This window comes from Balaenoptera acutorostrata, chromosome 9, assembly GCF_949987535.1.
Source record: "Balaenoptera acutorostrata chromosome 9, mBalAcu1.1, whole genome shotgun sequence".
Taxonomy (NCBI): Eukaryota; Metazoa; Chordata; class Mammalia; order Artiodactyla; family Balaenopteridae; genus Balaenoptera; species Balaenoptera acutorostrata.
Genome location: NC_080072.1, coordinates 85,286,613 through 85,312,054, shown reverse-complemented (window position 1 = coordinate 85,312,054; position 25,442 = coordinate 85,286,613). Strand labels below are relative to the sequence as shown.

The window sequence follows — 25,442 nt, the reverse complement described above, 5'->3', positions numbered from 1 at the left end:
CGCGATAGTGAGAGGCCCGCGCACCGCGATGAAGAGTGGCCCCCACTTGCCACAACTAGAGAAAGCCCTCGCACAGAAACGAAGACCCAACACAGCCATAAATAAATAAATAAATAAATATTTAAAAAAAAAAAAAATTAGTTAGATGGAGATACAACAGTACTAGGAGAAAAAATTGTAGATTAAATACTCATTAGAAAATAAGAAAGATTTAGAATCAAAGACCTACACACCCGCTTCAGGAAGCTAGAAAAAGAAGAGCAAATTAAATACAAAATAGGTAATAGGAAAGAAACAGTAAAAAGACAGTGGAAATCAATAAAATAGAAAATACACAACTAGAAAATTAATGAAACTAAAAGGCAATTCTTTGAAAAGATTAATAAAATTGATAAACCTAAAACTATTCTAACCAAGGAAACAAAGAGAAAATAGAAATAGCCAAAATCAGGAATGAAAGAAGGGACATAACTACAGACTCGACAGACATTAAAAGGACAATAAAGGAATATTATAATACTATGACAATAAATTCAACAATTTAGATGAAATAAACAAATTCCTTGCAAACCTTAATTCCAAAACTAACTCAGGAATAAACCGAAAACATTTAAAACAGATATTAAAGAAATTAAATTTGTGCTTCAAGCATCCCACAAAGAAAACTCCAGGCCCAAACAGTTTGACTAGTGAGTTTTAACAATTCATTACGGAAGAAATCACACCAATCCTGCACAAACTCTTCTACAAATGGAAGAACAGGGAATATTTCCTAATTCATACGTGAGGCCAGCATTACCCTTACAACAAAACCCAATACCCCTCATAAAAACAGATGCAAAAATTCTCAACTAATTGTGAGCAAATCACATCAGAAAAAATATATATAAAATAAAATGCGCTTGTAAGTATATATAAATAAAATATTTTATAATTAAATAAACAAAAATAACCAAATAGAGTGTATCCCAGAAATTCAGGTTGCTGTAACATTCAAAAATCAACCAATGTAATTCTCCATATTAACGGAATAAAAGAGAAAAATCATATAATTATATAAATAGATGCAGAAAAAGTATCTGACAAAATCCAATGCTTATTCAAGACACCAACTCTCAGAAAAAAATAAAAATAGAGGAGAATTTACTCAGTCTAAAAGGGCATACATGAAAAGCCCACAGCTAACATAATGCATAAGGTGAAAGATAAATGCTTTCCACTTAAGATAAAGAACAGGTAAGGATGTCCACTCTCACCACTTCTATTCAACACTATATTGAAGTCCTAGCTAGTGAAATAAAATAACAAAAAATTAACAAATGGGATAAAACGCCTAGAGATCGGAAAGAAAAAAGTGTCTTTATTCACACATAACATAATCACGTACTGAGAAATCAACCAAAAAAAGCTAACGCTAGTACTTGTGAATTTAGCAAGGTGACAAGATACAGGTAAATATACAAAAATCCACTGTAAATGTATATGCTAGGTGCAAACACACAAAAAATAAAATTTATTTTTTTAATTCCATTTCCAACAGCACCCCAAGAAAATAAAATATAAAAAATATAACAAAAGATGATAGTAAGACCTCTACACTGAAAATTCCAGAACACTGTGAGAGAAATTAAAGAAGACTTAAAGAGATGGAGAGATATACCACATGCATGATGGGTTGGAAGACTCTCTATTTTAAGATATTAATTCCCCCAAAATTGATCTATTGATGCAAAACAATTCCAATCAAAATATCAGTAGATATTTTTGTTGAAAGTGATAGGCTGATTCTAAACTTTATTTTAAAAATGCAAAGAACTTAGAGTAGCAAACAATTTTCAAAAAGGACAAAATCATAGAACTTACACTACCTTATTCCAAGACTGACCCTAAAATTGCAGTAATTACGACAGTTTATTTACTGGTCAAGGAGAGACATGCAAGCCAAGGGAACAGAACAGAGTCTAGAAATTAACCCACAAATATATATGCTCAATTGTATTTAAAACAAAGGAGCCTAAGTAATTCAACAGAGAAAGGTTAGCCTTCTCAACAAATGATGCTGGAACAAGTGGAAATCCACATGGAAAAACTGAACTTTGACACTTACTACATACCATAAGCAAAAATTAACTCAAAATGAATCGCTGATAAACAAAAAAGCCAAAGCTACAAAACTTCTTGAAAAAAACACAGGAGAAAATCTTCACAACCTTGAGATGTGCAAAAATTAGATGTGCAAAAGCAGTAACTAAGAAAAATTAATGATAAAAGAAAATAATTAATAAATTGGACTTCATAAAAGAAAACAGAATGGCCAATAAAGACTTCAAGTAATGCTCTACATCACTGGTGTTCAGGGAAATATCACATGAAATATTACTACACCAAGTAGGATGGCCAAAAAAGTACAAAGGCTGAAAATTCCAAGTGCTTGCAAAGATGTAGAATAACTGGAATTCTCAAATACTGCTGGAAGGAGTGTAAAATGGTCCAAACACTTTGGAAAACGATGGCATTTTTCGAAGAGAAAAACATGTCCACCAAATGACTTGTACACAAACATTCACAGTAGCTTTATTCATACTAGCGCAAACTAAAAAACCACCCAAATGACTTTGAACACATAAGACAGATAAGCAAATTATGGCATATTCATACACTGGAATATAGCAATAAAGAGAAAGGAAATACTGCTACATGCAATTACATGAGTTGCAAAAACATTACGTAAAGCCAAAGAAGCCCGACACAAAAAGGATCATTACAGTAGACCCTTGAACAATGTGGGGGTTAGGGGTGCTGATCCTCTGTGCAGTGGAAAATCCACGTGTAACTTTACAGTTGGCCATCCATATCTATGGTTCCACATCCACAGATCCAACCAAAACCATAGATTGTGTAGAACTAGTACATATTTCTCGAAAAAGATCCACGTACAAATGGACCTGTGCAGTCCAAACCCGTGTTGTTCAAGGGTCAACCATATATGAATATTCATATGAAATTCTAGAACAGCGAAAATTAATCTATAGTGTGCTAAACCCGATCTATGGCTGCCCAATCCCAGAGTGGAGGCAGAGGGAGGGTGAGGAGGAATTGATTGCAAAGAGCCACGAAGAACTTTATGGGGAATGGAAATGCTATCTTAACTGACAGAGTTAAAAAGGGATATTCATTAAATAGTACAATTAATATAGGATTATTTTATTATATGTAAATTATACCTCAGTAAAGCTCATTTTAAAAGTTAAAAGAAAAAAAAATAGAGACCTTGACAGTCAAGATATGCTTTCCAGCCTCACATGGATCCTCAATGGTTCCCAGCAATTCATTTCCTTCTTTTATTACCTAAGCAAAGTTGTTTCAAATATATACTATTTCCTCAATCCCTCCATCCTACTTCTACTCCCAAGTTGTCGTCTCAGATGATGATTTTACCTTCTAATTCACAAAGGACACAGAGAACATCAAGCAGAAACACCATCAATAATCTGCTCTCCTTCTTATTTATCTGCTACCTCCTCCTTATTTATCTGTATTTGTATACATCTTTACTACTTCCCTTCTAGCTCAGAAGAGAAGGTGATCCTACTTCCCAACTAAGCTTACCCCCTCCCCTGGAAGCTTGCTCACCCAAACTTAGCATTCTCCTCAGTAATATTTATCCCTCTCTTCCTAAAAACATTTTCTCAAAAAGACCTCCCAACCAACCTGATTCCCCTAGCTATCATTCTGTCTTTCCTACCCTTCACTGTCAGTATAAGTTTCTCTGTTCTTCTTCAGTCAACCTCAATGTGATGTGGGCACTGAGCATTCATTCAAACTACTCTCTCTAAGGTATATGTTATACAACTTAATAGGTATGTATAAATGTACATGCTATATGTTGCAACAAAAAGACTTACGTATGTTGCAGAGAAGAACAGCAATAGCAACAAGAACAACAAAGAACAGGACAGTGTGTCTCTAATAAAGGGAAGCAAGTGCCCTTAATCAAATAACATAAATGTTTAGTTGTCCTGGCAGATATATCCCCATGGGATGAGGATTCTTAAGCTGTGATCCTTATGTAAACTTCTGGGAGTTTTACAAACTCCCCTGAAATAAACAATTTTGTATATAAATTTCTTTTTGAAGAAAAGATCACTTTTATCAGATTCTCAATGGGGTCAGCAACTCAATCCCACAATTGTGGAAAAAGTGCCTCTATCTTCTTTTCACATTAAGATTTTCTAACTCCCTTTACGCTGAGTTGTATTCCAAAAAAATTTTTTTTCTATATGATATTCCTACCATTACAAAATATGCTGGAGAGTCAATAAAACTATCCAGGTGTATTTCTCACTATGAATTAAGATACTGCATTCTCAAATAAGATAGGCTTTCATGAGCCAATTATCATCTCAGGGTATACTAACAAAAATTTAATTTCTGAAACTACAAGAAGGCCAGATTGTCAAACATGATGATTCAACTGAGAGTATAACCCTCTGAAGATCGTACCTGTGAGTCCAATTATCCCTAAACATCTCTAGCTCATCACTCACTAAGCACAACATACCTTTCTCTTCCTGAAAATAAGCATGAGGGTTTGGCCTGCTTTCCTATCCTCTGTGAATCCTCTCATCCCAGACCTGGCTAGAGACACAGCAGACCCAGCATTCTATTCCTTTTTGTCCCAAAGATAAATATATAAATACAACCTATTTTAAAGACTTAAATGTTAATTTCTATGAAAAGCAAACAGAGGTAACAGACTCTGAAATATCTTGGCACTCTTTTCCCTTATTTTACAGTACTACTTTTTCCTGCTTCTCCTTCTAATTTTCCAACTACTTCTACTTAATATCCTTTACTTTCTGTCTGGCTCCTCAGTATTGGTATTCTTCTTTCTTTTCAATTACCCTAGGCAATTCATACATTCTAATGGCTTCAATGAGCAATGATTCTCAAAATGTATCTCCATCCTCTTACCTTTATCTATAACCTAAGATCCGTATTTCTACCATTTCTTAGATATCTCCAAATAGATGTCTCCCAGGCATTTTCATATCCTAACTAATAATATTATCTAAGTTCTCATATATATTTTAGGTTCCCATATGTTGTTCCTCTAAATAAAATTTTCTCAAGTAGCTGCTTTGGTTAGTTTTAGTACATACTTACTGATGAACTGTCAGTTGACTCATTGTTTTTTTCACACTTTTGTTTCTTGCTCTTTTTTTTCTTCTCTTTTTTTACTTTTCTTGAATGCTTGTCTTTTTTCTTCTTTTTCTTCACACAGTGTTCCTATAAATAATCATGTTAAAGAGGTAAGAATTTAGTTTAGCTTACTTTAAAAGGAAGTATTTTGAGGGAAAGAAAGCTCTATATTCCAAAAACCTTTAAATCTTTCATGAAAGGAGACAAGGAATATGACTAAATAAATAATTTCTTCTAAGAAACTTTGCCATACTTCTATAATATATGCATTACTAATAAATCATATAGCTAAAATTTCTTAGAAAAATATAAGGGAATTTTTATTTGTAGATACATTGACAGACAAATATAATCAAATAAACACATACATGCACAGACATACGTGTGTGTGTATCTCCTTCAATGGGCCCAAAAGAATTTATAGAAGATTACTAGCCACATAACATATAACAAGATAGCATAAACTGTGGGAAGAGAAAACAAGGATTGAGACAACCCCCCTAAAAAAAAAGAAAAAGAAACAAAAGCATTACATTAAGCTTAAAACACATAACTTTTTAGATCCATAAACTTGCCACAAGTGGGCTAGAAATTTGAAGCTAAGCTTTCTACCAGCCAACTCAACTAACAAAATCTTTCCAATGTCATAATGTCCAAAATATTAAAATATACTACTTTGGCCAGAGAGAGAAAATATTCAGTAATGCCAACTATGTGATATTCATTCTGTAACTTGCAAAAATAGTCTATAAAGTTACTCCTCCAATATTAACTTGAATAAGTACAAAAAGAAAAAAAAAAGACAGATAAGCTTACATCAAGTAAGCCTGTTAGTATTCACCTGTGAGATCTGTTCAACTCGCTTATTCACATCAGGTAGCATCCATGTTTCCTTATCCCGAAGTCGTTTAAGTTCTTTATGCCTTTCTTCCTTTTCAAAATTGGCTTTAGCCTAAAACAGTGAAAAAAGAAAAATTAACAATTGATCCACTTGCCTTTCACAAAAAAGCAAAACAAAAACTTCTCCCACTTTCATATAAGGCTTACCAGGAATTTGCTTCCACCAAAGTGTAAGAAAGACTTAAACAAACAAACAAACTCTCCTTCCACATTACCAATTGCATTACCAATTACCAGTCTCTAGTGAAATGAGCCACCAATCAAAGACAGAATCCAGGGACCTACTGTAGACCCTTCCCTCTCCCTAAGCTCCCTACCTCAAATATGACTTGAATCTCTTTTCCCTTCACTATCCCACTGATACTGCCTGATACTTTTGTTACTGTTTGGGGACTGACCTCCACACCTTCAGTCTGCAGTGCCCATACCCCTCTACCCACACCCCCAAAATGCTTCAGGAAGAATCACCTTTCTAAAAACAAATGATTATATTGCTAACTTTTATTCATCTTTCAACAACAGTCAAATAAAGTAAGATCTTTCTAGGAAGTTGTTCCTGCCTTTTCATTCTCCCCCCAAATTTCAAAGCTGGGGTTGGTCCTGCTCAAACCTCCGTACATAGCTCTACTATACAATTTATCACAAACCCTACTCTCTCCAAAAACTGCCTGAAATATCAGAGACAAGGATGAAGGATATTTATTATACACATATATTACATATGCTGAAATCAGGAAACAATACCAACCTTTCACCTAAGACTTATTGCCCTCTCTTCCCCTGTAAATCTGGCTGTAGTCGTTACACCTTCTCCTTCCTGTCTCCTATATTGGCTCTTTCTCATCTGCATTTAAACTCGTTTTAAACTGTTCCAGCTTAAAACAAAAACCATCACTTGTTTCATCTTACATTGCTCTCCAACATACAACTTTTCCCCTTCATTGCCACACTTCTTACATCTTGTCAGATAATTCAATAGTACAGTTTACTTCCTGCATTCTTTATGTTACCTCTACCCCATCTCAATCTTAATGAGAAATAGAATGCTTCTCAACCTTTTTCGAAGGGCTGAATTCTCTGGGTCTCTTGTCTCAATCCTTATTTGCATCAGTAAGGGTTTACAATAAGCCAATAACTGATATAAATAGTTTAAAAGGAGAATGAAACGGTCTACTCTGACAAGGCTTACATGTGTTCCTGAGAACGGAAAATTTCATTTCAGATATAGCAAGAGCGAGAACTGAGGCTATAAAAAACGCATAGAGAGTCGTTGTAAGTGGCGGAGTTCTTCGAAAGTGCGCAGCTCAGGTGATCAGGTGATAGAAATGTCAAGAATGGATGATTTAAAAGATAAGGAAATTCAGAGGAAATAAACAAGTCTTTATTTCCTGAAAAGAATATGAGCAACTGGAGCCTGCCAGAGCATCTAGGAGGCAGAAGATACCCAAGACTTTGCGGGCATTCCGAAGGGAGACATCTACCCCCACACAACCAGGTAAGGTGAGATACTAAGGCTGCGGGGAGGCAGGAGAACCAGAGGCCTGGCTCCCTGAAAGCCTCCACTCTCTCAATTCTAAATGGTTCCCGAAACCCCCAAACTGAGGTACCTGTCGCAACACCTCGGTCCTGGCAATCCGGGTCTGTTCTTTACGCTCGTCGACGCTCCTCTCACTTTCAAATCCACCACCGGCAGCCGCCATAGTGGTTGTCGTAAAGTTGGGAAGCCGTCACAAAATCTCAGTTTACGACTGTCGTAATTTACTAAACAAACCGGGACTTCCGACTAGGAGGAGGAGGGGCGCTGTCCACCAACAGAGCATGCGCAGATCTGACTGTCGCTTGCTATTCGGGTGAATTGTCTAACCCGTGGTTTTACAGGAAGCAGGAAGATTTAGCTGGGGAGTTGCCCTCTTTCGTATATTGAGATTGCGCTGACCAGGACTGGTGTCAGTGTACATGTGTTAACGCGTTTTGCAAGGTTCTGACGGCATTTTCAGCTATCTCCTCTTAAAATCCCCGCAGTAAGTTAGATGCTCAGGGAGCTTAAATCCTCACCTCTCCAAGATTTCCACCAAAGCGCCCTTCCCGCCAAAGAGGTTTCCCCGTGCCGGAGGAATGGAACGAAGGAAGGCTGGCCAGAAAGGCAATGCAAGGTAGCAGGAGGGCAAAATTGCTTTGAAGAGTCAGTATTTTGCTTCCGTGGACTTCTTTTAAGTACAGTATAGGAAAAAGTCATGTGAATTTTGCATTGCACTTCATAATTTATACGTGCTTATTTAAAGTGTAACGTTTTTTCTGACTGACATATTATTTGTTCATACTTAACTCAAGCATTTTTCATTACAGTGTGAAATTACCTATTTATTTGTGTGATTTGTTCTTGTTTTATGTTTGTGTCTGTGCTACAATAAAAATAGGAGTGAGGGGTTTTCTTCCCTCTCCTGAGAACAAGGAAAATAAAGGGAACAGTGAACAGACTAGAGAAGAAACAACCTGGCCTGAAAGAGTTAATCACCCCTTATTTTATTTTAACTGTTACTAATCTGTAGTGTGTAACTAGATTTGTACTTCACAGAGCTAACCTATCACTCGCTAACTTTGTGTAAATTACATCCTCCTCCTGGTATTTACCTTTTCTGTGCTCCCTTGTAACAAATCACCCCCTGTAGCTTTTGCGCTTCAGAAAGAAGGTCGCCGGCCTATAAACCAGAGACAAAAGGACCCAATTACCAGGCTGCCTAATGCCAGCTATGACTGTTTTGAAAAAATGCAAGGAGAAAAAAGAATGCAAGGGGGGCACAGTTCTTGAGGAGCTAACCTGCCATGTCTTCCCTTCTGCCTGGCAGAGGAATAAAGCCATCTCTCTTATCCTCCAAAATCTCTGTCTCTGTATTGTGTTCAGCATCTGTGCACAGAGAGCCAAGGTTTTTTGGCAACATCTCCCAAACATAAAACTTTAAGTTCCATGAAGAATAAGATATTCTAAAGTATTAATCAAGTGCTTTGAGACTATAAAACACCGAGCTTATATATAATCACAAAGATAAAGAAGAAAGTTGGAGAATAATAACAAACTAGATACTTTAAAAACATTAAAAATAGTTAACATAAACCAGATTGAAGTATGTCGACTAAAAATTATTCACAGCCTAAAAGTTGAGAGTTATGTTTTATTCGGCGGGAATTTTTAGGACTTAAAGCCTAGGAGGCAGCATCTCAAGTAACCCTGAGAGAACTGCTCTGAGAAGGCGAAGGGGGAGCCCGGATATATAGGAGTTTTGCAACAAGGGGCAGGTAGTCTGAAAGTCAAAAGATTATTAATTAAAGAAAACCACATATGTCAAGTTAAGGAATTTAATGCTTTTCTATATATGGGAAGATACAAGAGTCTGGGCTCACTGAAATGGTTCCTTTGATATGCACCTCAGCTATCTGGGGCCCATATCTTGTGTTTTCATATCCTGTTTCCTCAGGGCTCTCTGTGGGGAGTGGCTATAGTTTGATGGCTGCTAGATAGCAGGTATTCTTTTCCTTCCTGAGTTCCCTCAGGATTCAGCAGCTCACCATAGGCTGTGGCTGTAATCACTGATGACTGTGACATCCTTTGTTTACTGATATGGCAGGCAATATTCCATTTATCAGGTAAGTATGCTTCGTTTTCAGGTTTCATAAAACTGAATTTGTGTTTCCAAGAAGCTTTCCCAGGAGTTTCTATTTCACCTATCTGTGAAAATCTTAGCTTCAAACATGTAGTGTTTACTTGTTTGATATTCAAAATAGATGTATTCATTGTATTTTTGTTACAGAAAAGTGAATTTTAATTTATGAATTGACCTTGAAATATTTAACCCACTGTGACTTTGAGACAGGCTGGGACCTGGGACACTTTGCTGCAGTGTTTGCGCCTGGACAAACGTCTCCTCCAGCAACAAAATACAAAGAAACTACATGGGACTAAAAATAACTGTGTGCATGCACAGTTGGGGCAAATTATGGACAACGAGATACAAAAAGACTAAAAACCCAACTGCCACTTCTGAAGAGCCAGAAACAAAAACAGGAGGCAAAAGTAGAGTACCAGTAGCAAAAGTAGGGTACCAGTAGCAAAAGCAGGGTAATGAGCATGACCCCTGCACACAACACCACCAAAAGGGTGGGCAAACCACCTAAGCCACCCCTTGGGCCCGACCCCTGGACCCACCCCTACCCTCACCCCATAGATGGAAACAGCTCGCCCCCGACTCAGCAAGCAAACATGGGAACCTGTTACTTCTTTTTGCCCCCTCCTGCTGCAGGAGCCCCAATAAAGCCTTGCCTGAATTTGTCTGGCCTTTTATCAATTTCTATTAATTAAAGAAGGCCAAGAACCCTGGTCAGTAACAGACTGTGGCACCCAGTGTGGGGCAGTTGTCCCCTTCCTGGGAGAGAATCTGGGCACCTCTGGGACCACTGAATGCAGCTTTCCCATGGGTGTCAAGCGGCCACCTGAACCTCTTGTTTGGGTGTCACCAAGTTTGGTAAGTCTGCCTTCCTGGCCCCTGAAGACCTCAGTACCCTGATTCAGGCAGTGCTTCCCATGGGTGTCAAGCGGCCACCTGAACCTCTTGTTTGGGTGTCACCAAGTTTGGTAAGTCTGCCTTCCTGGCCCCTGAAGACCTCAGTACCCTGATTCAGGCAGTGCTTTCCCTCTCCCTTTTATCCCTTTCCCTCTCCTGATATCTCTCTACTTCTCCTTTCTCTGTCCTCTCCTACTTCTCTGTCCTATCAATCCAAGAGAGTGGACGTCAGGCAGCTACAGCATCATTCCTCTTGGAAATGAGACAGGCTGGGACCTGGGACCTGGGACACTTTGCTGCAGTGCTTGCACCTGGACAAACACCTCCGCGAGCAACAAAATAAACAAAAGGGTGGGCAAACCACCCAAGCCACCTCTCCAGCCCAACCCCTGGACCCACCCCTACCCTCACCCCACATGAGGAACCAGCTTGCCTCCCTCCTCAGTGAGCAAGCAAGAGAAACTGTTACTTGTTTTTGCCCCCTCGTGCTGCAGCAGGAGCCCCCAAAAATCCTTGTCTGAATTTCTTGTCTAGCCTCATCAATATCTATTGATTAAGGAAGGCCAAGAACCCTCGTTGGTAACAACTTGACTGATTTTTGTCATAATTAACCCAAATATCACTCCACTCTTTCAGATTCTCTTGGGATTCAGAAAAGCATCTGTTTATCCCTTGCATCAGTTGTGGGGTCAAAAAATTGGTGATAATAGCAGAAAAATGCAAAATTATGTAACAGAAACTTTTAAATGCTATTTAAGGCACAGAAGAGACTAGAACAAATGAAGAGGCATACCATGTACTTGAAGAAGCCTCAACATCATAAATCAATTGTCCATAAATTACTTTGTGAATACAATAATCAATAAAATTACCAACAAAAAATGCTGGCATCAGGGAGGGGAACTAGACAGGTTGATAAAGAAAAATAAGGTAAAGCAAGTTGTTTTTACTAGTTTGCATTTGGCCACATCAATAGAAATCCATGGTTTAATCAAACAAAGGGTAATGTAATAAGGAGCCTAAAGGTAGCTGGTCCAGGAACCATGTTGTTTCTCCTTTTCTGATTTGTAACACTTAGTCTGTAACTTATGTCTTTATAGTCACAAGGAGTGTGTTCCATTCTTTCACATCTGTACATTGCATCTATTAAAACATAGGAATAAGGGGGAAGAATAAAGGGTAAGAACTGTATGACACCTAAGCCTACCCCATTTTTATTAGAAAAATTATGACTTTCCTAAAGCCTAGTCCATTTTCTTCTGTTTAAATCTTATGAACCAGAAGTAGGTTACATGACCACAACTAACCGTGGAAGAGTCAAGATTCCAGAACAGTTTTGTTATAGAGTGACACTCAGATTTGTCTGAGGTTTCTTTGTGGTTAGACTTAGGTTAGGCATGTTGGACAGAACTATCACAGAAGTATGACTGTGTTCTCATTGTATCCTATCAGGTAACACACAATTTCCATTTGTTCTATTACTAGTGATGTTAACCCTGATCATTTACATAAAGTGACTTCTGCCAAACTTCTCTACTATAAAATTACTCCTTTTCCCTTTGTAATTAATAAGTATTTTTCAGACAGTTCTTTGAAACTACATGATCAGGTCACCCCAAATGGCTGTTCTCTTGCTCTCTGTACGTCCCCTGTTCAACCAGTCCCTGCCTCACCTACACCCTACTCACCCTACTTCCCTCTTAATCTTAGATCCTAATCATTAAATGCCTACATACTTACCCGCACCGTAGCTAGTGATTATTCTAATCTTTAGATCAGAACTATTTCCACTATGATAGTTTATCAAAGGGGTGGTGAGGAGTGTGCTCCTCTTCTGGTTTCCCTGGTAATCAATGAGCCAAGCTGAGGTCAATTCCCCCTATAACTGATAACTCCTTCTTCCCCAGGTAACAAAGTTTGCTGCCGTATACTGTCTGCCATCTGCCGTCCAAGACGCTTTTGCTATTGTAAGATCCTCTATCCGTTAAACCATTGATGTCTTTGTCACTGACTTCGGGCTCTTTCTTTGGTCTTGAGGCTGGGCAATTACAAGACTTGCAGGCCTGCAGGGGGCAGCCCAATAGAAACTATGCTAATTTATTATCAAACTGCCAAATTATGCATTTTTATTAGTATAGACTCATGATTTCTATCTCTATTCAGTAGATTCATATTTTTATTCAGTGGGATAATAATACATTATTATCAGAATTTATTTTGATGCCCCAGTTTGGCCAGTGAGAGCCCCAAGCTGGTTTTTGTGACCTTTCCACATACCTCCATTTTCTTTGAGTGTTTCCTTACTTTCTAGTATAAGAAGATGACCTAGGCTCATCATGTCCTTTCTCTGCCTACGCCTTGAAATCAGCCCATTCTCCAAGAATCCCTTGTATATTTTAAAGTGATATTTAGATACTATCAAATTTTTAAAATCCAGATTTAGGTAAGGAAAGACTTTATTCACAAAGACTACTACAATGTAGGAAGGGGGACCATAGCAACAGTAAGAACATTCTGAAACTACAATCTATAAGGGTCTTGAAGATCAGGCAGAAAGGGTTTTTCTTTTATAAAGAGGAATCAAGAAGGTTAGAATGAACTGGGTTTAGGGGAGTGGAGTGAGCAGGTGGCACAACAGACAGTTGATAGGGGAATGTTTTTCCCTGAGGTCCACCTATACTCATGGGGTCTTTAAGGCTCCCTAGCAACCCCTAAGGGGTTGTTCCATGTTCCAGTGCTTGCTGAAGGGTGGCTAAAAATCCAGGAGCCTGTGGAGAAGGGAGACGCCTAACTGAAATTTAGTCAAGTCAATTTAGTGGATATTTTGTCCAGATGATAAGTGGGAACAAACAGTTCAGCTAATTATTTTTGTTTTTCAAAGAATCTTTGTTGGGCCTTGTCATGGTAAACAAGGAGGCAATCAGCAAGTTTTATCTAAGTCATATGGGGAGAGGTGATTCTTTACAGCAAGCCATTTCCCAGAGCACAAAAGGACAGGGAAATTCCTACCCTTGACTGTTAAAAACAACAGACATTGTTTTCAGGGGCACAAGGATCAAGTAAAGTTCAAAATTTTCAAAGCCAAGATCTAGACACTAGGTATGCTCATTAACATTGGGGTGTTGCAGCTCGCAGGTTCTGTCAATAGACGGAGACAGATATATCAATACAAAGATACAGATACACATAAATGCCTATACTTCTCTATCTATATCTATTGAAAACATGAGTTCATACAGATACCTCCAATTCCAAATTAACACCACACAGTTCATTCTAGTTTTCTTCATTTCCATATTCATAACTCCATTCTCCAACAGAGATAAACCTAATTCCCATTATCCTTACTATATTAACTTATTTGATCAATTATCCAGCATGTAACCAATATCTGTGGCCGTAACCACCTCCCTGCCTCACTCCACTGAAGGCCTGATATCCAGTGCTGGGTTACGCATTCTGGTTCTAACACCCTAAACCAGGCCACCTTCCCACATAGATAGACTCGTCACCCTGTTTGGGTCCATGTTCCAGGTGCCTCTTGTGCCACATGAGCACGCTTCTCAACCCATCTGGGCTCCACCCCATTCACCCAGACAGATGCATACCTTGTTTAGCCTGCCAAGTGACTTTGGGACTAAACTCATCAGAAAGGGAATAAAAAGGAAAGGAATGGGAAGAGGAAGATGACCTAATTCTCTTTTAATCTTTAAAAATTCTCACTCAACCCACCTTTTATTTTCATACTGTTTATTATTTAGAGAAACTGGGCACTTTTTCTTTTTTTTCTTTTTTCTTTTTATTGAAGCATAGTTTATTTACAATGTTATGCCAATCTCTGCTGTACAGCAAAGTGACTCAGTTATACACATATAGACATTATTTTTTTTAATTCTTTTCCATTATGGTTTATCACAGAATATTGAATATAGTTCCCTGTGCTATACATTAGGACCTTGTTGTTTATCCATTCTAAATGTAATAGTTTGCATCTACCAATCCCAAACTCCCAGTCTATCCCTCTCCCTCCCCCCTCCCCTTTGGCAACCACAAGTCTGTTCTCTATGTCTATGATTCTGTTTCTGTTTTGTAGACAAGTTCATTTGTGCTGTTTTAGATTCCACATATAAGTGATATCATATGGTATTTGTCTTTCTCTTTGGGACTTACTTTACTTAGTATGATAATCTCTAGTTTCATCCATGTTGATGCAAATAGCATTATTTTGTTCCTTTTTATAGCTGAGTAGTATTCCATTGTATATGTGAACCATATCTTCTTTATCCATTCATCTGTCAATGGGCATTTAGTTTGTTTCCATGTTTTGGCTATTGTGAACGGTGCTGATATGAACATAGGTGTGGATGTATCTTTTTGAATTACAGTTTTGTCCAGTTTTATTCCCAGGAGTGGGATTGCTGGATCATATGTTAATTCTATTTTTAGTTTTCTGGGGAAGCTTCATACTGTTTTCCACAGTGGCTGCACTGATTTACATTCCCACTAACAGTGTAAAAGGGTTCCCTTTTCTCCACATCCTTGCCAACATTTATTATTTGTAGATTTTTTTAATGATAGCCATTCTGACCGGTGTGAGGTGGTACCTCATTGTAGTTTTGATTTGTATTGGTCTAATAATTAGTGATGTTGAGCATCTTTTCATGTGCCTACTGGTCATCTGTATGTCTTTGGAGAAATGTCCACTAAGGTCTTCTGCCCATTTTTCGACTGCATTGTTTGTTTTTTTGTTGCTGAGTTGTATGAGTTGTTTGTATATTTTGGAGATTAAGCCCTTGTCTGTCACATCATTTGCGAATATAGTCTCCCATTGCATAGGTTGTCTTTTCATTTTTTTGTGGTTTCCTTTGCTGTGCAAAAGCTTGTAAGCTTAATTAGGTCACATTTGTTTGGTTTTTTTTTTTTCATTTCTATTGCCTTGGGAGATTGGCCTAAGAAAACGTTGGTACAATTTATGTCAGAGAATGTTTTGCCTATGCTCTCCTCTAGGAGTTTTATGGTGTCATGTCTTATGTTTAAGTCTTCAAGCCATTTTGTGTTTATTTTTGTGCATGGTGTGAGGGTGTGTTCTAAATTCATTGGCTTACATGCAGCTGTCCAACTTCCCCAGCACCACTTGCTGAAGAGACTCTCTTTTTCCCATTTTATATCGTTGCCTCCATTGTCAAAGATTAATTGACCATAAGAGTGTGGGTTTATTTCTGGGCTCTCTATTCTGTTCCATTGATCCATATGCCTTTTTTGAACCAATACTACACTGTCATGATTACTGTAGCTTTGTAGTATTGTCTAAAGTCTGGGAGAGTTATGCCTCCTGCTTTTTTTGTTTTTCCTCAGGATTGTTCTAGCAATTCTGGGTCTTTTATGGTTCCATATAATTTTTGGATTATTTGTTCTAGTTCTGTGAAAAATGTCACGGGTAATTTGATAGGAATCACATTAAATCTGTAGATTGATTTGGGTAGTATTGCCATTTTAACAATATTAATTCTTCCAATCCAAGAGCATGGAATATCTTTCTATTTCTTTGAGTCCTCTTTTATTTCCTTTACTAATGTTTTATAGTTCTCAGTGTATAAGTCTTTCACCTCCTTGGTCAGGTTTATTCCTAGGTTTTCTTTTTTTTTTTTTGGTGCGATCTTAAAAGGTATTGATTTTTACATTCCCGTTCTGATATTTCATTGTTAATGTAAATGAATGCAACCAATTTCTGAATGTTAATCTTGTATCCTGCTACTTTGCTGAATTCATTTATTAGATCTAGTAGTTTTTGTGTGGACTCCTTAGGGTTTTCTATATATAGTATCATGTCACCTGCATATAATGATAATTTTACCTCTTCCCTTCCAATTTGGATAACTTTTATTTCTTTTTCTTGTCTGACTGATGTAGATAGGACTTCCAATACTATGTTGAAGAGAAGTGGTGAGAGTGGGCATTCTTGTCTTGTTCCAAATTTTAGTGGAAAGGCTTTCAGATTTTTACCATTGAGTATTACACTGGCTGTGAGTTTGTCATAAATGGCTTCTTTTATGTTGAGATATGTTCCCTCCATTCCCACTGTGGTAAGAGTTTTTATTGTGACTGGATGTTGAATTTTGTCAAATGTTTTTTCTGCGTTTATTGAGATGATCATGTGGTTTTTGTCTTTTCTTTTGTTAATGTGGTGTATTACATTGATTGAGTTTTGTATGTTGAACCATCCTTGTGAAACTGGGTTGAATCCTACTTGGTCATGGTGTATGATCTTTTTTATGTGTCGTTGGATTCGGTTTGCTAGTATTTTGTTGAGAATTTTTGCATCTATATTCATCAAATATATTGGCCTGTAATTTTCTTTTTTGTTAGTGTCTTTGTCTGGTTTTGGTATCAGGGTGAAGGTGGCTTCATAGAATGACTATGGGAGTCTTCCCTCCTCTTCAATCTTTTGGAAGAGTTTGAGAAGAATCGCTATAAGTTCTTCTTTGTATGTTTGGTAGAATTCACCTGTGAAGCCATCTGGTCATGGACTTTTGTTTGGAGGAAGTTTTTTTTTTTTTTAATAGATTCTATTTCACTTCTAGTGATCAGTCTGTTCAAATTACCTATTTCTTCTTGATTCAATTTTGGTGGGCTGTATGTTTCTAGAAAGTTGTCCATCTCTTCTAGGTTGTCAAATTTGTTGGCATATAATTGTTCATAGTATTCTCTTATGGTTTTTTTGTATTTCTGCAGTATCAGTTGAGATTTCTCCGTTTTCATTTCTTATTTTGTTTATTTGGATTCTCTCTCTTTTCTTCTTGGTGAGCCTGGACAGAGGTTTATCAATTTTGTTTACCCTTTCAAAGAATCAGCTCTTGGCTTTGTTGATTTTTTTCTATTGTTTTTTAAATTTCTATTTTATTTATTTCCTCTCTGATCTTTATTATGTCCTTCCTTCTACTGACTTCAGGTTTTGTTTGTTCTTTTTCTAATTGTTTAGGTGGTAGGTTAGGTTGTTTAGTTGAGATTTTTCTTGTTTTTTGATGAAAGCCTGTATTGCTATGAACTTCCCTCTAAAAACTGCTTTTGTTGTGTCCCATAGATTTTGTATGGTTGCGTTTTCATTGTCATTTGTCTCAAGGTATTTTTAAATTTCCGTTTTGATTTCCACATTGACCCATTGGTTTTTCTGTAGCATGTTATTTAGTCTCCATGTAATCGTTTTTTTCTCATTTCTTTTCCTGTGGTTGATTTCTAGGTTCATGCCATTGTGGTCAGAGAAGATGCTTGAAATAATTTCTATACTCTTAAATTTGTTGAGGTTAGTTTTGTGCCCTAGGATGTGGTCAGTCCTAGAGAATGTTCCATGTACACTTGAAAAGAATGTATATTATGGCGTGTTTTTTTTTTTGGATGTAGTGTCCTGAAAGTATCAATTAAGTCTAACTGTTCTATTGTATCATTTAGAACCTCTGTTGCCTTATTGACTCTCTGTCTGGAAGATCTGTCCATTCATGTGAGTGGGGTGTTAAAGTCTCCTACTATTATTGTATTCCTATTGATTTCTCCCTTTTGTCTGTTAGTATTTGTTTTTATGTATTTGGGTGCTCCTATATTAGGTGCATATATGTTGATGAGTGTAAAATCCTCTTCTTGTATTGATCCTTTTATCATTATATAGTGTCCTTCTTTATCTTTCTTTATAGACTTTGCTTTAAAGTCTATTTTGTCTGATGTGAGTATTGCAACTCCCACTTTCTTGTCATTTCTGTTTGCATGAAATATCTTTTTCCATCCCCTCACTTTCAACCTATGTGTGTCCTTTGCCTTAAGGTGGGTCTCTTGTAGGCAGCATATTGTAGGCTCTTGTTTTTTTTCATCCAGTCTGCCACTCTATGTCTTTTGATTGGAGCATTAAGTCCATTGACATTTAAGGTAATTATTGACTCATATGTATTTATTGCCATTTCAAACTGTGTTTCCCAGTTGATTCTTTTTTTCTTCTTAGTTCCTTTCTTTTTCTTTCTGTTTTTCTTTTTGTGGTTTAATGATTTCCTGTTAAAAAGAAGAATGTTCTCTTCTTTTAGGTTTTTGTGAATCTATTGTATGCTTTCAATTTATGGTTGCCCTGTTTTTCAAGTATGTTAACCTCTTCCTATATCTGCTTGCTTTAGACTGATAGTCATATAGTCTCAAACATATTCCAAAAAAAAAGAGAAAGAATATGCATTTTCTTACTCTCCTTCCCCACATTTTATGATTTTGATGTCCCTTTTTACATCTTCATATTTATCCTTTTGCTGTTGCTTGTGTTTGTCATTGCTTTCACAAATAGTTTTTTTTTTCATTTTTGATCTGTATACTGGCTAATTTAAGTGATTTGCTTTCCAATTGTTATTTCCTCCTTCCTATTTTTTCTTGCTTCTTTTCTATTTAGAAATGACTTTTCAATATTTCTTTTAGGATAGATGTAATATTGCTGTATTCTTTTAGTTTCTCTTGTCTGAGAAATTCTTTATTTCTCCTCCTATTCTAAATGATAATCTTCTGGATAGAGTATTCTAGGTTGCAGATTTTTCTCTTTCAAGACTTTGAATACATTTTGCTACTCCCTTCTGGCCTGCAGTGTTTTGGTAGAGAAATTAGCTGGTAGCCTTATGGGGGTTCCCTTGTAAAGAACTCTTTGTTTTTCTCTTGCTGCCTTTAGAACCCTCTCTTTATCAACTTTTGCCACTTTTATTATAATCTGTCTTGGTGTATATTCTCTTTGGGTTCATCTTGTTTGGGACTCTCTGTGCTTCCTGTATCTGAATATCTGTTTCCTTCTTTAGGTTTAGGGAAATTTTCTGCCACAGACCGGCTGCAGAAAGCTAGAAGTTCCTGGCGGTGAGGGGTAAGGAACTGAAAAGCACCAGTATGGGGTCAGAAGGGCCAAGACAACTGATGGTTGCAAGGCAAGTTTATTCAAAGAGCATGAATGTATATATAGGTTTAGTACGAAACGAATATCAGACAATAAATCAGTAAACCTTGTATTTCCACATAATTCTGTCGCCACTATCTATGCGCCACTATCTATGCGTCACTATGCGCTACTATCTACGCGCCACTATCTATGTGCCACTATCTATGCGTCAGCATGCCTTATGGGCCATTCTTTGGAGATACAGACTTCCCCCTCAGGGCAGCACGTCCTTCTTCTGGGGAACAACCAGGGGCTCTTAGATGCAGAGCAGGCACCTGGAGCGAAACTGGCCGCAAGCCATTTTCCTTTTTTACGCTCAATACCGCAGCGTCAGGGGTGCATACCAAGAAAGAGACAAGCAGTTCTCCGGAAAGCAGAAAGCTGAATAAGCTTACAGCTTGGGGGCCACCACATTTCCCCCTTTTTTATTATTTTTTAAAGCTTGATAATGTAGTTTTAAGCCATGAACATCCTGACGCAAGACAGCGAAGCGCCCCATTACAAATCTAACAACACAAGGTAATAAACCGATCACCAATAAAAGTAGTACACCAATTGATATCAGGCCTGAGAGCCCTCCATGAATCCATTGTATCGGATTTAGCCCTTGTAGTTGATCTAATAATCCTTGAATCAAATTCTGGAGTCCATCTTCGTCCAGGTGGGCCTCTTGAATAGCTTGTATTTCGGCATTTAACTTTTGAATATCAAGGCTAATGTGTCCATCAGTCCATACACTCAATATATGCATTTTTACTTTTTCCCAACCCCATTGTGAATCATTATATAAATGTTGAGTTACACAAATCCAGGTATATTTGGCATGACAAATCAAATGCATTTTTAATTTTAAAGCCATAACTTGATCCCCTATTCCTATTAAAACATTTTTTAATTCATCTACTTCCGTTTTTAGTTGGGTATCAATATGACTTTGTAGGGCTAATGCTACACTAGTATTTTTAGATAACTGATTAACATAATGAGCCTGGTGAATAGTTTGTGAAAGAGCAATCCCAGCCGTGGCCGCAGTAGCAGTTAAAGCTGCTAAGGCTAGGATTGCACATATTAGAACACCTATAAATCTCTTTGATCGTTTTAATGCTTCAGTCAATTCCAGCCAGGCTTGCATGCCAGTGTTATGATACCATGGTTCAGACAAATTAACAGGTAACATTATATAAGAAGGTTGCTTCATAATCATAACAGATGTAGATCCTTTAACGGGCAAAACACAACTACTAAAGATACAATTAACACAAGTAATATTATAACCTATAGGATTCATAGTGTTTTCTACAATTAAATCTCCAATCAATAAAGCATAAGGAGGAGCGACGCAAGTAATCACCGGTCTATAAGAAAAGGATAAGGCAAGTTTCCAGAATTCCCATTGCTTGTAAAAAACAAGGCTGTTATTATTAACGGGGACAGAAGAAACTAGTATGGTGCCATTATCATAATCTAAAGTACACCAGACAGAGGCTTTAGTCCATGTATCATTACAAACAGGAAAATCAAACTGCGGGAATTCAGAAGCCATAAAAGCAGGAAAGTGTAGTCCTGTGACAGTCTTTACGACCGTAATTTGATGTCCAGCTAATAACGTCCCTTGATTACCTATGGTAGTTTCAACACACAAATAATGTCCAGTATCTTCAATCCTCAAGCGATATATGCATAGAGAATGATCCAACGAAGTATTAGAAGCAAGCTTAGTTACTCTAGCATTCATGTGAATGGGAACGTTATCCTTATACCAAAATACAAAGGTGGATAAATCTTCTTGTCTAGAAACAGTCAAGTAATTTGATTTCGATCTCCCCTCGCCTCCCTGACAAGTTGTCTCCTACTCCCTCGCCGCATTCTTCTCGTCCGCCGGGGGAACCAGGGGAACCGGTTGGGGTGTGCTGTGGTCGATTGCGAGAGCCTCAGGCGACGCATTCTTCGAGTCAGGGTGTTTATTGGTGATGGCATGATAATGTCGAACCAAGCGCTCCGGGAGCCACCGCGGAGAGTTTGCCTCCCTAGGGAAAACACAAACATGGCCTCGGCCCCATACTAAAACAGGGTCTGGTCCATGCCAAAGGTTAGTCATGGGATCTTTCCATTTTACAAGGGCTTTTTCAGGAGGGGTTCCAGAAAGACCTGTAAACAATCGTTCATAAGGCGTGTGACTAAATGCATCTAAAGTTAAAAAAATTAAAATAAATAAAGCATGATTAAGCATAATCTGAGGAGACCTATCATATTCCCCCTTTTTTATTTTTTGTAATGTAATTTTTAATTGTTGGTTGGCACGTTCTACAATACCTTGACCCTGAGGATTGTAGGGAATGCCTGTTTTATGTGAAATATGGAAAGTTGCACAAAAATTGGCAAAAGCTTTACTCGTATATCCTGGAGCATTATCTGTTTTTAAAGCTTTAGGAATTCCCATAGATGCAAAACAATGAAATAAATGAGTAATTACATATTTAGTAGATTCCCCAGCCAAAGGCCTAGCACATATAAAATTAGAGTAAGTATCAACAGTTACATGAACAAATTGTAATTTACCAAAAAAGGGAATATGAGTAACATCCATTTGCCAAAGATGATGAGGGAGTAAACCCCGAGGATTGACTCCAAATTGTGGAACAGGAAGGTGGGGTAAACATTTAGAGCAGGACTTAACAATGTATCGGGCTGTTTCTCTAGAAATAGAGAATTGTTTTTGAAGCATAGCAGCAGATTGATGATGTAAATTATGTGATTGAGTAGCAAGATCCTGAGGTTGAGATAAACTTAAGGCTATAATCTTTGTATTTTCGTCAGCCAATTGATTTCCCAAAGACAATAGGCCAGGGAGACCTGAATGGGCTCGAATATGTAATATGGCTACAGGAAAGTCATGCTTTTGTAGTTGAAAGAAAGTCTGAAACAATTGAGAATCAACAGTATTGCCAATTATAGCAGTTTCTATGTTATGCAAAATAGTAACCAAATAATGGCTATCCGTATAGAGATTAAAAGAACAATGTGAAAAGATTTGAAAAGCCAAGGAAATCGCATGTAATTCAACTCGTTGGGCAGAGGTATGATCTGTTTGTTCTTTATGAAGTAAGTCATCAGAAATAACCACAGCGATGCCATTGGCAGAACCATCAGTAAAAACATTTGGGGCATTGAGAATAGGAGTTGAACAGATAGTTTTAGGAAAAATAAATAGATGTTGAGTAGCAAAATGAAGGAGCTTATTAGAAGGATAATGATTATCAATAATTCCTGAATATCCAGCAAAAGCAAGAGCCCAAAAATCAGAGACAAATAATAGCCAAGAATATTGATAAGTAGTATAAGGTATAATAATAGAATTTGGTTCATATCCTATCAACTGAATATTTCTTCTACGACCCAATTGAACAAGGTTTGCTATTAACTCATAATAAGGTGTAATGACCTTATTAGGCGTATTTTTCATATGAATCCATTCAAGAATTCCTGTTTCTTGCCATAATAAGGCGGTAGGGGTATGTGACGTAGCACAGATTATTAATAGTATAGGTAAAGAAGGCTCAATTCTAGTTAGCTGAGCAGATTGTATTGCTTTGTTTACAAGCTTGAGTGCTTGTTGAGCTTCAGAAGTTAAAATACGAGGGGAAGAAGGATCAGGACTTCCCTTTAGGATATTAAAAAGAGGCTGTAACTGACCCGTAGTTAATTTTAAAGAAGGTCGCAGCCAATTAATATCTCCTAATAACTTTTGAAAATCATTTAAAGTTTTAAGAACATCAGTCCGTATCTCTATCTTCTGAGGTGTAATATTATAATTTGTGATATACTTACCAAGATATGAGAAAGGTGGGTTCATCTGTACTTTGTCAGCAGCAATGACTAGTCCTGATCGTGACAAATGACTTTGAAGGGAATTATAAGCCTTAAGTAAAATATGTTTATCAGAATAAGCAAGTAATAAGTCATCCATATAATGAATAAAATATATCTGAGGGAACTGTTTACGAACAGGGGCAATAACTTGAGCTACAAACTGTTGACATAAAGTAGGACTATTAGCCATACCCTGAGGCAGCATTTTCCATTGATAACGTTGCATAGGTTCTATAAAATTTAAAGAGGGTAAGCTAAAAGCAAATCGCAACTTATCAGCCGGAAATAGAGGAATAGTAAAAAAGCAATCCTTAAGATCAATAATAATAATCATATAATTTTTAGGTATGGCTGCAGGAGAAGGCAAACCTGGTTGCAGAGCTCCCATAATTACCATACTTTGATTAACAGCTCGTAAATCTTGCAATAAACGATATTTTCCCGATTTTTTCTTTATAACAAATATAGGAGTATTCCAAGGGCTATTAGACTTTTCTAGTCTGCCCAAAGCAAGCTGTTCATTAATTATATTATGGGCCGCCATTAATTTCTCCTTAGAAAGGGGCCATTGGTCCACCCAGACAGGATTATCAGAAATCCAAGTTATAGGGTCAGCATGTGGTGGAGGAGAATCCAAGGACCCTAGAAAAAACCCAAGCCTGTTTTATCCCGTTTATTATCAGTCTGTAAGGGTAATTTATTTCCCTGTTGATTTTTTCCCAAACCATTCCTAGGATCATACCCTTGATTTAACAATATATTAGTTACAGTAGGGTTGGGACTAAGCAATAGGATTCCCATTTGTTGTAATATATCTCTTCCCCAAAGGTTAACTGGCAATCCGGGCAATACGTAGGGTTTGAATATTCCTTGATTACCTTCAGCATCCTGCCAATGTAGGTATTGCAAACTTTGTTGTGGAGAATTAGATTGGCCAATACCTTGCAACCGTGTAATGGTTTGGTGCACGGGCCAATTTTTTGGCCAATGTATAAACGAAATAACAGAAACATCAGCACCAGTATCTAATAACCCAGAAAAAGGCCTTCCATTTATTTTTAATACCAATTGTGGTCTTTCCCTACCAATTTGTTGAATCCAATAAACTGCATCAGAGGAACCGAAAGCCCCAGTTCCTCTTTTGTTATGTTGTAAAATTTTTCCTTCTGGTATATATGGAATTAATAGAAGCTGAGCTATTCGCATACCGGGCGTGATAAGAAAAGATCCTTTTGATGTTTGAACCATAACCTTTAATTCCCCTTCATAATCAGCATCAATCACCCCAGGAATAATAGTTAAGCCTTTCATAGACATACTACTTCTTCCAAGGATTATACCAACCGTTCCCTGGGGTAAAGGCCCAAAAGTTCCCGTAGGAAGGGCTTGGGGTCCCATATCCGAGGTTAATAAGAATTGGGTGGAGGCACAGAGGTCCAGTCCTGCACTATTTGGCGTGGCCCTTTGAAGGGAGGAGATTCCATTCCCTGAGGAACAAAGGTCTGAGCTGGAGGCGGTGGAGCAGGTTGTGGGGGGATTATTGACATTGCTCCAATTGTTTGATGGGGCCGGAGCAGGCCCCTCCGGAAGTTTCCCGACAAGGGAGTTCCATCTTTATGAGTCACTGATCGACATTCTTTAGCCCAATGCCGTCCTCTTTGGCATCGGGGACAAATTGTGGGAGGAGGAGATTTACCTTGAGGCACAGAATTTACGACAGGCATATTAGGAGTATCAACAGTACAATTTTTTGCAAAATGACCTGGCTTCCCACATTTAAAACAGTTTTTACTTTTAGCATTTGGCCCAAATCCTGCCTTAGTTAGGGCTGCAGCTATAGCTGCTCCCTGTAAGTAAGATGATCCAATATCAGAACAAACTCGAATATAATCCTCTAAATTTCCTTTCCTTTTCCATGGACGTATAGCTGCTTGACAAATATTATTAGCATTTTCGAAAGCCAATTGTTT

At 37.6% G+C, this 25,442-nt stretch overlaps 1 protein-coding gene and 1 long non-coding RNA gene across 3 annotated transcripts in view; one reads left to right on the top strand and one right to left on the bottom strand.

Moving 5' to 3' along the window:
• Positions 1–7,843, bottom strand: part of CWF19L2 (CWF19 like cell cycle control factor 2) — a 185,528-nt gene extending 177,685 nt beyond the window's left edge. For both annotated transcript variants that reach the window (XM_007182672.3, XM_057553460.1), the window contains exons 1-3: positions 7,710–7,843; positions 6,044–6,154; positions 5,167–5,289 (exon numbers count right to left, since the gene is read on the bottom strand). In XM_007182672.3, coding sequence (XP_007182734.1) covers positions 5,167–5,289; positions 6,044–6,154; positions 7,710–7,802 — 327 coding nt within the window. In that variant the 5' untranslated portion in view covers positions 7,803–7,843. The remainder of the gene's footprint in view (positions 1–5,166; positions 5,290–6,043; positions 6,155–7,709) is intronic.
• Positions 7,844–7,992: 149 nt separating this feature from the next.
• Positions 7,993–19,621, top strand: LOC130708958 (uncharacterized). Its single transcript, XR_009009358.1, has 3 exons — positions 7,993–8,255; positions 12,566–12,625; positions 19,469–19,621. It is a non-coding gene; the product is annotated as an uncharacterized LOC130708958 (long non-coding RNA).
• The last annotated feature ends 5,821 nt before the right edge of the window (positions 19,622–25,442 follow it).